At 36.9% G+C, this 14,780-nt stretch overlaps 2 protein-coding genes across 2 annotated transcripts in view; one reads left to right on the top strand and one right to left on the bottom strand.

Moving 5' to 3' along the window:
• LOC107085850 (probable acyl-CoA dehydrogenase 6) overlaps positions 1 to 9,962 on the top strand; it is a 25,772-nt gene extending 15,810 nt beyond the window's left edge. The window contains exons 3-8 of the mRNA XM_015376460.1: positions 1,421 to 1,527; positions 2,448 to 2,615; positions 2,772 to 2,945; positions 5,711 to 5,872; positions 7,886 to 8,036; positions 9,635 to 9,962. Coding sequence (XP_015231946.1) covers positions 1,421 to 1,527; positions 2,448 to 2,615; positions 2,772 to 2,945; positions 5,711 to 5,872; positions 7,886 to 8,036; positions 9,635 to 9,725 — 853 coding nt within the window. The 3' untranslated portion in view covers positions 9,726 to 9,962. The remainder of the gene's footprint in view (positions 1 to 1,420; positions 1,528 to 2,447; positions 2,616 to 2,771; positions 2,946 to 5,710; positions 5,873 to 7,885; positions 8,037 to 9,634) is intronic.
• Positions 9,963 to 10,045: 83 nt separating this feature from the next.
• Positions 10,046 to 12,838, bottom strand: bet1 (Bet1 golgi vesicular membrane trafficking protein). Its single transcript, XM_015376438.1, has 4 exons — positions 12,664 to 12,838; positions 12,368 to 12,474; positions 12,223 to 12,279; positions 10,046 to 10,743 (listed from the first exon to the last, which is right to left on the bottom strand). The coding sequence occupies exons 1-4, from the start codon at positions 12,680 to 12,682 to the stop codon at positions 10,588 to 10,590; spliced, it is 339 nt and encodes a 112-aa protein (XP_015231924.1). The 5' UTR covers positions 12,683 to 12,838; the 3' UTR covers positions 10,046 to 10,587.
• Positions 12,839 to 14,780: the final 1,942 nt, after the last annotated feature.

Here is a 14,780-nt window from a genome sequence, read left to right as displayed (position 1 = left end):
GGTTTAATAATGAAAGAAATCCTCTTTGAGAAATCTTTGGCTATTAGATTATTAATTGAAGAAATAATCCAAAAATTAGCCAATTTACAAAATAATCGTTAGTTGCAGCCCTACTTGCACATTAATGTTTTTCTTCGTGTTCGTATGTTACTGAATTTGTAAGGAAGTCCAGGACATCAAAGTTATAAAACAGAAAGACCCCCACTATGCTTTAAATTTATTATGTTGGATTTTTTACATTGGTGTAAAATACATAATCTAGGGATGTCCTGTTCTGGTATTGATAACAGAAATTGGTCTGATATCAGCCAAAGATAAGAATATCGGATTATATTGGCCTTCCTCTAAAATATCTAATATTAGAAAGCTCATAGAAACATAAGAAATGATTACGTAGTCGTTCTTATACCTGATCTTGTTGGGCATTGTTCTCTGTTTCCAAAAACTACTTGTTTAAGCCTTTTTCTTAACCATTTCACACTATAAAATAAGTATGTATGATTCATGCTGATATTGTCTCAGCTCAATATCTGTATCAGTCAATAATCAAAGCTGCATTGTATCAGAAATTAAAAAGTTGAATCAGGACACCCCTAGCATAAGCATCTCATCCATACAGGTTATACTTCTCTCACATCTCTCTGTTTATGACGCTTTAATGTTTTTATCAGTATGAAGACACACACCTACTGATACTAGGTGCATCCTATCCAACACAACCAGTCCAAAGTGCATCATGTGATCAATCTACCTATAGAGCATAGAGCTATTGAAGATTAAACATGCATTTAATAACGGACCTTTAAATTAATGAAAGGTTTAAGGAGAGGTTTTAACTGTCAGATATGTGTCTTTGATTGGTTTGCATAATAACAGTATTCACGTCTATGTAAATAGTATGTTGCCGGCAGCAAAAAATGTAAGTGTAAATAAATAAGAAGTCACCTGTTTTACCCATTATCTTTGTCTGTTATCGGACAAACAAGCATGTCAGCTCACTGAGAGAGGTGTCCCTGCCAGGACACAGCTGCTGTTAACACATAATATAATTCAGGGAAATAGACAATTAAAGTCTCAGGAGTTTAATTAAGACATGGAAGTAATCCACAGCTGCAGGGTTCATATATGAAGAGAAAGTGCTCAAACTGGAGGGAGTGATGCCTCAGGAGACCCCATTCATATCCCTCTGGACCTACAATTGCTTTAAACTGTGGAAGCGGTCTCGTAACTGCATCTTACAAGATGCATCTTACGAGAAACATCAAAATGTTTCACTAATGGCAATATGAGGAACAGTCTTACCCCACAGTTACACAACAAAGTTTGAAGCAGTTGTTAGGTCAGCATATTTCAAGTGGAAAACGCATATAATCCTATCATGTTTTCATGCATTTCTGCACGTGTCTCTATACCTGTACAGGTTTGGTTCAGAAGAGCTTAAGAAGGAGTTCCTTTTGCCCTCCATCATGGGTGAGAAAGTGGCCTGTCTGGGTGTGAGTGAGGTCGGAGCTGGCTCTGATGTCTCAAGTATGTATTCACCCTCATATGTTGTATTAACCTGTTGCAATATAATGATCAAAATGTTTCGCTAATAGCAAATATGAGGAGCAATAGAGAATGAGAGTTTGGAAGCCCACACTCCTAGTTCAATACTTCAGTAAAATCAGTGTTCTATATGAAAATTAAATAGCACTAAAGTGTGTAGTGAATGACAATGTCAAGTATACATGGTGATTATGCAGCTTCTTCCTTCTATTTATCTTGAAAGTAACAGATATTGTATCCCTACATTAATTTTCTATGGCTACAGTTTTGCACCTAGTCAAATAAAGTTATTCCTGCTGTTGATTTCTTTCACTTGAAGCTAAGCTAAGTTTGCATTCTTACTCATTTTTTTTTTATCATTCAGCTTGTTATTATTTCATGGCAGTTTCACTATGTTTAGACAGAATTTAAATGAAAGTAACTCTTTCACTTTTTGCTTTTAGCATCAATAGCTTCAACAGCCACAGTTTTAACAGTTTATCTCCCTAGAAATCTGTCTGAGGGAGTACAGCATGCAGAGGAGGTTATATGACACACATAGACTGAATACTACAACAGCCAATGCAATCCCTTTCTTAATGTGAATGACAACGAAAGATGTGAGAAACATAATTAGATAGACTGAGATACAAGCCTGGCAACTTAAATATTTAACAAACATAACATCCTGCAAAAAAAAAAAGTCTTCATTGTTTTTTCTGATTATTTTTACGAGCTGCTACTTTGGGTTTGATTTGGATATTTTAGATAATTCATCTTTTTTCTCTTCCATATGTTTTATTTTGTGCTCTACGTGTCTTTACTTGTCCTTAGATTTAGTTCCAAACTTGGTATTGCTTTGCTTTTTATCCCCCTTTATCATTTTTGCAAACTGATGCTCACTCAGTTGTTCTTCAAACCAGGTATTAAGACCAAGGCAGTGAAAAAAGGGGATGAATATGTGATAAATGGTGGAAAGATGTGGACAACCAATGGCACCCAGGCTGACTGGATGTGTCTTCTCGCCAATACCAGCGATGGACCCCCACACAAGAACAAATCTCTCATTTGTTTACCCATGAACCTGCCAGGTAGGGTCAGAGATATCATATATGCATTCATTTTAGGAATTTCTTGATAATTCTGGTATGAACAACACTGCAAACTGAAACTCGTCTCATTTTTAGCTCTGTACGTAATATGTTTGGAGTACATATTAATTGTGTTTCCTATCTTTTCCCAAAAAGGAGTACATGTTGCCCGGAAGATTAGTAAAATCGGTATGTGGTCATCAGATACAGCAGAAGTTTTCTTCGATGACGTCCGTGTTCCCTGTCAGAACATCATCGGTCAAGAAGGAATGGGCTTCACCTATCAGATGCTCCAGTTCCAGGAAGAGAGGCTCTGGGCCGTGGCCAATGGTGAGTGAAGCAATCCTTATCCCTCTCTCTTTTCCCAAATAAAATCCAATCAAAACATTTAATCTCTCTCCTGTTTTGTTCCCTGTTTTTCCTTTGTTCCATTATCCGCTTTGGTATTTATTTGGGTTTTAGCTACGTTTTCCATAATAGGGAGTTTGGGTCACACAGTTTCAGCATATAATATTTCGGGAAATACTTTGATTTTGTGAAACAAGTCTTACTCAACGTTTTCTTGGCAGGGTTTCTTAGAAGCCTTTTCGAAATTAAGTGCAGCTAAAGGTCTTTAAGGAAATGGATGGTTGCTCATACATCTGTCCGAAAACTTGGTCAACTTGCTGGCCTGCAGAACAAGCAGAAAGGTTTAGATTTTCTCATCAGCATGAATGCCATTCTATATTTGGGTTGTAATCATTAGTTTTCTTTTCACTTTCTTTTTGAGGAGCACTTAAAATGAAAGGCACCCTGTGTTGGAAAAGGAAAAAATACAAACACACACACGGGTATATCTATCTATATATATTTATAGATAGATATATATATACACATACTGTACATGTATAGATATACATATATGTACAGGTGGCTAGATGATAGCCCAAGATATATATATATTTTTTTTTCACAAGCAGCATTATGACTGTTGCCATAAGGTTCTGCTTGGTACATGTATATGAAACTTCTTTGAAAATTATTTAGGGAGTAAAATAGAATACAGCGGGCACAGAGATGAGAAAGAAGGAGGATATTAGAACTAAGGGGAGAGAGAAGGAGATGGAGACAGGATAGAGCACATGAAAAATGAGTGAGTAAAACCAAACAGCAGAAATGGACAATACAGAAGATATACAGTAACTCCTAGGAGAAGACATCAGATAACAAAAATAAACATAAAAAAAAGCTTAAAGAGCAGTGGGAATCCCTGAGATATCCATGTGTGTGGAAGACAGAACCTATGGTGATTACACAGTGTTTTTCAGGGTGGTATTTGTCTCTAGCTGTAGTTTAGTATTTAGTATCGGTATGTATCCATGAGCACCTGGAGCCAAACTCCTGTAGTATGTATGCATGGGCATGCTCACGTATAAAGGATTTATAAAGCTTCCGGGCAATACGCTTAATAGCAGGTGTGGGCGGCCGCAGACTCGCCCTATGGGGCGCCCGGAGCCCAAACCCCAAAGAGGCCTGGTCCCTGATGGGCCCGACCCCAGAGGCCACAAGGCTATGGCAGGGAGCTCATGGGCTCTTCCAGCGGCCTGTCCCACACACCCCCCTCCACAGACACCAGAGCAGGTAGCCAACCCACCAAAGAGCCCAACCTGCCCCCAGCCAGTCATGATGATGATGATCTCTTCCCAATGTGTGTGGTGGTGTGATAAAGCGGGTTAGGGTAAACATACGATTTTGGAAGCAAAGAACTCCCAGGGAGCCAGCTCCACTACTGACCCCGATAGGCTCCACCTTCTGCCAGGGAAGCAAGGTGCCAAGCTCCAGGGGCAGACCACAACTTTACAGGGGGAGTGGCGGCCTAGTGGTTAGGGGCATAGGGCTTTGAATCCTGAGGTTGTGAGTCCCACAGGCTGCCACTTTGGGTCCCTGAGCAAGACCCTTAACCCCACACTGCTCCCCGGGCGCCGCACAATGGAAGCCCACTAGTGGGTTAAATGCAGAGAAGTAATTTCCCTCTGGAATTATTAGAGTATATAAAATAAAAACACAAAATACCAGATTAAACCTCGATAAAGACATCGGAAGCCCAATGTGCTAACAGGCCCCAAGAGTGCTAACAGGCCCCAAGAGACACAGCCCCTCAAGCAAGTCCTGTTGGGACTCTGACCGCTGACCAATCCCCTCTACCGGTCCCTCACGGTTCCACCTGGCCTTGCGTCGCTCCTTCAGGCTGGGCCTGTTTGGTTCCCACAAGAAAGAACCCGACCACCAGGCACTCGATGACGAATCACAGGCATGGCCCCAGGGTTGGGTCCAAGCTCCACTGTATTGGGCGACTTCAAGTGCCTTTATTTCTTTGTCTTCATTGAGGCTTTTTTACTACTCTTTGTCTGACTCATCACCCAGAGCCTGTTTGCCTTGGGAGACCCTACCAGGGCATTTAATCCCTGTAACAACATAGCCTCTGGGATCATTCACTGAAACCCTTCCTCCACGTAAAGGTGGCGGTTCAAGGAGGGGCTCAATCTACTCATGGATGCAAATTTCCTTTGGCTGCATCCAGTTTTCTTCTACACATTTTTACAAGGAAGAAAGGTCCAGTTGCAGATGACTTGACCCCTATGATTCTAAAAAAGTGTTTCCATTTCAGTTTTGCAAAATATAATAATATCGATACAACCGAAAAAACACCCATTCAAAGCATAATGTTTCCAACAAGCAAATTATTTTTGTAATTATAAATTGTGTAATTTAATTGTTAATGGAAACGCAGCTACTGATTCCTAAAACACCTCAAAACTGCTTTTGGAAATAACCCAGATAAACATCCAATCAAATTGGCCCTGACCTTAGCCGCTTAAAAAATATACCTGTTTCGGTGCTCTGCTAGTAATAATACTGAAAATATAATTTTAAACAATTTGTGAATTTCTAGATTCTAAAAGAAAAACATTTTCCAATCAGTTCCTTTTTCAAGTCGCTTTCAGTCAAATAATTTCAAATTAATCCTTAAGGGCCTGAAGTAACCATGACACTCATGTTGGTGATGAGGGATAATAATGAAGATTGATATCGCCTTTCTTTTTTCTTGTCTCCAGTTGTGACCACGATGGACAACATCATCCAGGAAACCATCAATTACACACGGCAGAGGAAGATCTTCAAGCAGCCAGTGCTCTATCACCAGGCTGTTCACTTTAGGCTGGCCGAGCTACAGACAGAGGTTGAGCTTCTGCGCTCGCTCCTCTACCGTTCTACAGGTAGGCGCTTTATCGAGATGGCAAAAATAAGAGGTCAATGAGAGGTGGAGGCTCTAAGCTACATCCCAACATATCTCTCTGAAACCTGGTTAGGAGCAACTTTTAGAAATTAGGTAAAAATGAAAAAGAGGGGTCTAATATTTATTTATGAAACAAAACAAACAAAATATGCTGTTTTCTCTTCTCTCCTTCATGTTGCTTTAAAGTGGGTGCAAATCAGCCAATACACGTCATCATGACGGCTGTGACAGATGGGTGAGAGAGGAATGTCTGTAGTTTAAATCAAGTATGTTAGGCTAACAAAACAAAATATGGAGAACATTTCCAAACAATCAACACACTGATGGCAGTGTGCTTTAGACTGATTATATTTTGAAATTAGGACAAAGAAACATTTGATCTAATTGTTGCATTCAATGAGAATAACACAACGTGCCAACATGTTTTGATTTTTAATGTTTGAACAATATAGTAAAGTGATTTTACATCATTTCTGTAAGAAAACAAATCAAGATGAAATGATAACCTAAAATAATAAAATAATATTTTTTTAGGAAGTGTTGTTGTCTCTGAGTAGTTCAATCACCGTATTTAGTTTGTTAAACTGATCTTTTTTTATATTCCACATGTATTTTATAAACTTTAAATTCAGTTTCATTATAAGTAAATAAAGGCAGTTAAAATGTATTCATTTCTTGTTAAAAAGAATAGTATAGTAAGTCCAGGACAATGATTGGCTGTCAGATAAAGACTCATTATGGAAACGTTTTTGTTTCTGCAAAAAAAATAAGCCAGTATCTATTTTTTCTAATTCTTTATCATAAACTTGCTTAATAAGATTCTTTTTTCTGTGTTTTCATAGATTCTGGTTGCGTCTTTAACTGATCTATATTATTTTTGCATAGACCGGTATATGTTTGAAGCATTCATTTCTGTCTATTATAATTATATGGCTTGCAGATAATGTTAGGTTAAGTTTCTCTCTGCTGAATTTAAAATAGTACACAGTATAAGAGCATTTTAAAAGGACTTAACACAGATTATCTCAGGTAATGAAAAGTATTCCCACCCTCTGTAGAGAATACAAATTTCTTGGCCAGGCTTTCTTTTGCATGAATTGCATCATCAGTGCTGCGCGATATAGAGGTAATAATCAACCTGTGACTCTGCTGAGGTGTAATGAAAAGTCAGGATCATTCAATAGCAGCTTTTAGCATTCCTCCATTGTTGGCTCCCTGATCTCTCATCATCCTCTGGACAAACAATCCATAAATAATCAATGAGGAAGCACAGATTGCTGAAAGAGTAGATGACTTTTCTGATTTTAGACCTGATCAAACTGTTATCAGTCTTCCCTATAGATGTATAGATTAGAAAATAGCAATGATTTAATCCTGTAGTAAAACCCTGATTTTCATTTTTTTTTTTATCTGTAAACTGTCTAAGAAACTGAATGTTAATGTAATCAGTGAGACAGAAATTATATTAAACCAGCATGTATGTAGAGCTGGCAGATTGAAGCAAAGATGCAAGAAAAAAATTCTCTATTTTAAATTCAGTATTCAATCAATCAAAATGGGGACACATAGTTGGAGTGCGGTTCCCCATCCTCTGCTTCTTTTCCCTTCTCCTTCATTATTTTAATAAATATGTGGCACTTTTCACATTGCAGCTTGGATTTATGTCGGGCAGAAGTCCAGGTTTATTCCACCAGTAGCCTGAAGCTTAGAATGAATTCATCAGATTGGTACCAGTTTACGGAGCGCCTTTCATGAATCAAGCCTCTGCACCTGTTTGGCAGACGTTGCATAATTATGCACCCAATCAAACAAATAATGAAAGAGGGAAGAACACAGCTTACTCAGCCTTTTGGAGGTTCCCTAGAATAAAGCCTGAAGGGGGGTTGGTGGGCCGCTGTTCACGCTGAATCTAAAGCATGTTTGTTTAATGTCTCATCCTCTTCCACTTTTTTGTTGTTTTTTTTTAATTCTGAACATTTTTTTTCCTCTGCAGCAATGTACATTAAAGGCAACGATGTCACCAAGCTGGCGTCTATGGCCAAGTTAAAGGGCGGCCGCCTTGCGAGAGAACTGAGCGACAGCTGTCTGCAGTATTGGGGAGGGATGGGCTTCACCAGTGATGTACCAGTCAGCAGATTTTACAGGTTAGACTGAAATGGCTAAGACAGCAATGACTGTTTTTCCTTCAAATTTATGTTTCTGTTGACTTTAACGGTTTTGATACCTTTGAAGAAACTTGAGTCGGTATAACCTGAACAAGACATCCACACGGTCTTGTCTGAATTCTGGTAAACGATAAAGATACTGAAACTATTTTATTGCCGTAGCGTCATTCCAAACAAGAAAAAAAAAGCTATTAACAAAAATTGGTAAAGCTCATTTTTTAGGATAGAAGTACCTCCGTTTGTGGATCAGAGTTTTTTGTCAATGTTTTTCCTCTGGTGTTGGATGCTTTGCAGCGGGAAAGATTTTTGCTTCTTTTCTACAGCAACCATAGCAAGTTTTTTGTTTTGTTTTTTAACACCCAGGAGCAGCTCATTAACATCTCTAAAGTTTTATAATACCTTAATATTTCTGCAAGTACCAGTTAAGTTGAAAAAGAGGCGCAAGGGATGCAGGGCAGGAGCAAGAAGAAGAGAGAGGAACAAGATATTTCAAGCCATCTTCTTCCATCAATAATTATGGACAATGTGAGATTTTTAGGAAGCACTTAGGAAGAACTTCCACCCTGAGAAAGAACCCAGACAGAATACCAGCAATGCAGTATTCCGTTTTACTGAAGCATGGCAGCAGGATCATATCCTGGACTCCAGTGTCTTTCTGCCTGGTTGTCAAACATATGAGTAGACAGAGATTTAACAAACTCAACTAGAGATGCAACTGTGAAGTCAACAAGGGACAGAGCAGATTGTATTTCTTATGGAAGCTTAGATTCTTCAGTGTTTGCAGTAAAATGCTGCATATCTTTCAATAAGTCTGTTGTGGAGATTGATCTCTACTGCCATCGTCTGCTGAGGTAACGACATCAGAGCAAATTATTTGAAAAAGCTCAATAAGATGAAACGAAGGCCGGCTCACTGGAAAAAATCGAAATGTAAAGTAATTTTTTCTTAAAATAAGTGCATTTGTTCTTGGATTGAGGAGATAAGAGACATTTTTCCAATGGAACAAGTGAATTTACACTTAAAATAAGAAAACACAATTGCATTCTTATTTCAAGTGCATCATATCGAATTATCTTAAGAGTAAAAATACTCATTCCATTGGCAAACTATGTCATTTACCCACTGAAATGAAGATGATTACGGACCACAGTGAGCGTCCTCTTCAGAGGACTTGTTGTAAACAAGTGTCTTCAGTCAGAGGGTTCTCCAGATCTGCTGCAAGATGGACTGGTACAGAAAGACCTTCCTGACTACAGCTATCAACACCAACTACAACAAAAAACTTCAGTTACTTAAACATTTTATTTCCCCTTTGGGATTAATAAAGTATTTTTTAATTGGATTTGAACTGCTTTAAAGCACAAACATTTGTATTTAAGAGCTTTGTGTTTTCTGTGATGAAGCATATGGGTAAAGGCACGATTTGGATGATAGATCATTTTATGCTTCTGAAGACTAAAATTGATTTGATATTTTAAAACCTCTTCACATTCACACAGAAAGTAATTCCTAGACAAACTTATTTGTTGCCCTAAAAATGTTTGAGGATTTAAGACTTTTTTTTTTTTCCCCGGCAGGGATTCCAGGTTGTTGTCGATCGGTGCAGGAGCCGATGAGGTGATGCTGGGAATCATCTGCAAATACATGGACACGCTGCCCAAGAAGTGATCTCATCTATGGCTTCCACAGTGCCGACATCACACGCCGTCCTAAAAGAGTGCTAATCTTTAAATCACTAAAGTGCAATTCTGATGTTTTGTGTTAAACAATTCCTACTCACTTAAATTAATTTATAATTTCTCTTGCCTTTTCTCATAAGACAATAAAGAACTTCAATTTTTATTTTCTTATCCAACAGAAAAATAATTTATAGAAACCTTTTTGTAGAATGAAGCTCAATGTGTATAGAACTCTGAAAATCATTGACATATATATATCTCATGACATCCATTATCTGCTAATGGAATACACTCACACACAGACCTGTTCAGAACATAAAATTTGTTTATTTACAAAAACCTTTTTACATTAAACCTGAAGCAAAGACATAACTGATGACAGTATATAATTTTTTAAGCCTACCATAAATACCTATGGTAAATCGCATGTTCTGAATGTTATTTACAATTAAAATTGACTTTAAACATGCACCGCATGGTCAGTTTTGCCAAAGCTATTCAATTGTATGTTTTAACGAACGGCATTAAGGTTATTAACAGTGTTACCTGTCAAATCTTGCTCTATTACTATAGATTAGGCAGTTCCGAACTACTGATGAATTCAAATGGCTTCAGGTGTAGAAAATATAATTTTAGATTTTTTTTTACATTAATAAATTGGTTCATACTTCTTTCAGGAAGAATCAGCCCTTTTGCAACTGCAGAGACTCAGACAAGAAACTCATATTGAATTATTTAAACTTTTAACACTTCCTCTAATTCATCATCATTGATCGGGGCTTGTTCACGGATGAATCAGACAGGAACTAAAGATGTGGAACTGAAGGTCAAAGTTCGAACGGAAGCCCTTATCACCTCAATTTAATATACCAGTAAAGAACAAAGAAGACAAAAAAGCAAAAGAGCAGCATGTAGCAAAGCAGTTTGGTCTGGCTGCCTCTGGACAGCCGTTTGACTCGGCCGATAGTCGCCCCCAGCAGCCCGCCTGTAGAGTCAAAGTCGGAGTCCTACAGAGGAGGAGAAAAGGGGGATTTAAAAAGTCAATATCCAGATGAGTCAAATGATAGCAAAGCAAGAATACAAACATACCCAAAGCTATTTGGTAAAACTAATTTCATTTATTAAAAACTATCTAAATAAGCTATCGTGTTTGTTGATAAGATATATACAGTAATCAGGAGGAAAAAAAACAAAAGCAAACAAAGTAAAAAGTCAAGTGAACAAATAAAATAAAATATTCAAAAACTATATTAGTTTCTAAATTATCAACTTCTAGTTTAATATGAAATATAAAACCGTAATTGTCATAAAAAAAAAACCTTAGACCACCCTTGTTTTCTTAATTGTTTGGTTCAATTTAAAAACAAGGGTGTTCTGATTTTTTTCTTTGACATTAATTTCAGAGAATTTAACAACTTCAAAGGTCTGATCAGTGCTGCCTACCAGCTAAGACGCAGCACAACTAAAACCAGGCAGGTTGTTGGAACCGAATGACTTAAAAAAAAAAATCAGAGACATGAGAAGCTTTTCTTTAAAATGCCTTTTAGGTCAAGAGTGTTTCATTTAAACCAATTCTGCAACACAGGGAGTCTGAAGGAAAGCAACCAGAGGGAAATCAGATTAGGAGGCATTTTGGGGAAGCCAGACCCGACACACTAACATGCAAACATTTACAATACTCAAGCTGGCATAAAACATTTCGAATATAACCTTTTTCAAATTTGTGCAGAAAAAAAGAAAAAAGCTATCTTTGTTTAAATCTGTTTTTTGCCTTGCATTTTTGTAATTTTTTTTAAGCAAGAAACTTTAATAAACTGTGCAAAAGGTACCCAGGACATAAAAAATGAGAAAAGTTCAAGGTTTGTATAACAAACTAAAATGATTTTTTTCATCCAACAAGTAGTATGCAACTGGATTTGCCCACAACGATTCCTGATCGGGAGCTGGTCGTGAGAGGCTGATCGCCCCTCCTTACCCCCTCTACACTACACGACTCAAAACTAGGGCTGGGTAAAAAAAATCGATTTAATTGATTTTGAATCGATTCCTTTACATTTTTGCAAAATCGATGTCTAGGGAATGAGATCGATAAGTTTTATAGTGACGTCTGTCACATTCAAATGAGCAGGAAAGATGCACTCAAAATATTTCAAGTCACACAGCTGCAAATATAGCTAATAGGTTGATTGAAAACATTAACAAATGGAGGCTGGCCAGCAAACACCCTGTAGTTGTTACAGACAACGCTGCAAGGGGGGGTGAGGGTGGCCATGGACACCCCTGGCCCCTCATCTAGCTCCGCCTCTGCGACAGATTAAATGATTTGCAAAATAATCGTAGCTGCAGCCCTAATTATAATTATGAAAATTTTTATAATAAAAATAATAATAAAGCCGAGGCTGTTAATTATTTTAAATTTTAAAACAGAAACGAGTTCTGTTTTTTTTTTATCTTTTATAGGAAGTGTTTATGCCACTGAAACTCACCATATCTTCCAACATTTTATTCTGGTACTTCACTTCAGCTCCAATGTCTATCGTCAACTGATAAAAACAAAAAATTGTTTATAACTTATCATGCAAATAAATGTTATGCTAAATATTTAAAGTTGGGTTTTGTGTGGATATTTACACTTTTCAGGGCGCCCACTTTAGCCCTCAGTCCCTCCTGAAGCTGCTCATTTTCGTCCTCATACACGCTGTAGCCGCTGCCTCCATAATGTCCAGAGCTTCCTTCACCTGCATTAAACAACATCTGTTATTACCGACGTTTAATATTAACCCTGTAGTCATATTAGCACAAATCACAACTCTAAAACAAGAGTTCTAGACAGTGGGATAATGCTATCCCCAATGGTAAACACATTAGCTAGTTAGCATGAAGCTAAACATGAACCCATAAACCTGCATTTCAACTGTTTTACTCACCCAGTCCGGCGCGCCTCATTTCGACCCTCTGAAATTAATACTTGCCAATATGTCTATGAAGTTTAAAACAAAAGGTGGTCACTGAACAAGGTTGGAAATGGAAGGAAACCGTTGCTCTGCTACTGTCACTAACGCCACGACATCATACGGTGGCCGACGAGGACCAAACTTCTATTAAAGAGGCGTTTCGCAGAACATTAATTGATACGTGAATTAATTCAGCAAGAAACAAGTCTGACACTCAACAAGCGTTTATCAACAAACCTGTGTCAGAAGTCTGAACGACAGCATTCTATGGAGGACCAGCTCTGCCATATTTAAAGATAAATACAGGAATAAATAAATGCTCCATAAATAAATAAGCGTACAATTATATAAACCTTAAAAATACAGTAAACAAATAAATGTAGGTAGAAATTAAATTACACAGCAAGACATAAATGTATATATTTATTTATATACTTTCTTTCTTTCTTTTTTTTTTAAATACCTTATTTATTGTCCTTTATAATCTTCAACTTTATTTATTAAGTTTTTACTTATGTGCATGTTATAATATTTTTGTCTGATTTATTCTTCCTTTGTATTTTTTTTTTATCCTATTTATGTTTTCAATGCTATTTATTTATGCCCGTCGTTTTTACAGTTCTGTATGCATTTCTGTCTCATTACATAAATGAGGAGGGCTGTGTCTTAGAGGGTCAACTTCTGTCCATTGGTTAGTTATCATGCTTATTTATTTATTGAGCATTTATTTATTTCTGTATTTATCTTTAAATATGGTAGAGCTGGTCCTCCATAGATTTGTGCATCTTAGGCATTAAAATGTACCAGATTAGCCTGGGTTGAATGTATGTTTCATGGGAAATTTAATGAACTCTCTTTTAGAGTCAGGTAAGGTTTAATTGAGGGTCTGAAAACAGTCGTTTCACTCATTTGCAGCTGCATTAAAGCCCACATATAATACATCGTTGATTGACGATATAATAGCATCACTTGAAAGTTGACAAAACCTACCTTGGTTGTTGATGCTTCTTGTAATATTATTACACTCATGGTTAAACTGGATTGGACTGAATTGGACTGGACATAATTTACTAATCCCTAACTTGGATATTACAGCAGCAGCAAGGCAAGAAACACACAATAAAAAAGAAAAAGCAAGAAAATATCTTATTTACAGGAAGTATTAAAAATATCTAATTATTGTGCAAATTAGGACCATATAGATAAATTACCAGTAGTACAAAAAAGGATAAAAAAAAAAAAGATTTTGTTTAAATCTTTGTATAGTCAGTCAAGAGTCTGAGTCATGAGTTGACTCTGGTATAATTTGGGGTCAGATGCTGAAAAATTTGAAAACTTTTGCTCAAGATCAAGGGTGTGAAACTAATTTTTTTTTTTGCATCCTCATGCCTTTTAAGGGCCTTTTTCTCAGCTGTAGGAATGAAACTTATATTTTCATAATTTCACTTACATAAAGCACACTACTATAAAAAATAGTCTAATTTATTTCATACAACTATTAAAATTCAAAAGATAACAGAAAACAACTTTAAGTAATTAATCAAAAATTGATCGTTTTCACTCAAAACATCTTTCAATACTTCTTTTTTTATTGTATTTGATAAAGACAAACCTGCTGCAAAATCATTGCGAGAGGCTAAGAACATGTGTGATCAGTATACTAAAAAAATTGGCATCACCAATCTTACATTCAACCACAACATTTGGATGTTTGAACTCAAACTCTAGTAGAATCTGGAATAATAACATTTGATCATTACCAAATCTTGAATGACCTCGATAAAGTAATCGCGATTGGCTTCTCATGATCTTAAGTGTCTACTGTATGACATGATACGCCTTTTATAGACTTTTAAGGCTGAATATATTTCCATGGAGGGCCTCCAGTTTGACACACACCCTAGAAATCCAGAACATGACAATCCTAAGTGCTTCTGAATAATTCCATTTGAATTTTTTACTTCTTTATTTTCAAATGCAAGAAAAAAATATCCAGATTCCTTCTTCTTACAGGCATTGTAGCATGGAGCATCCTAAATGAAATCAAGGTACACCCAATCAGTGGAAAACAGTTACCGTGCTTTGTAAAG

The sequence above is a fragment of the Cyprinodon variegatus genome, unplaced genomic scaffold (genome assembly GCF_000732505.1).
Source record: "Cyprinodon variegatus isolate N-32 unplaced genomic scaffold, C_variegatus-1.0 Scaffold135, whole genome shotgun sequence".
NCBI classification, from domain to species: domain Eukaryota; kingdom Metazoa; phylum Chordata; class Actinopteri; order Cyprinodontiformes; family Cyprinodontidae; genus Cyprinodon; species Cyprinodon variegatus.
The sequence above is the reverse complement of the archived record's forward strand: the minus strand, read 5'-3'. Positions and strand labels throughout refer to the sequence as shown.

What these genes read in the sequence shown, in the direction of transcription:
- bet1 (XM_015376438.1), bottom strand. An exon ending in AAGTGGGCGCCCTGAAAAGT is followed by an intron (nt 12,280 to 12,367) that starts GTAAATATCCAC and finishes TGTTTTTATCAG; the next exon opens with TTGACGATAGACATTGGAGC. An exon ending in ATAAAATGTTGGAAGATATG is followed by an intron (nt 10,744 to 12,222) that starts GTGAGTTTCAGT and finishes CCTCCTCTGTAG; the next exon opens with GACTCCGACTTTGACTCTAC.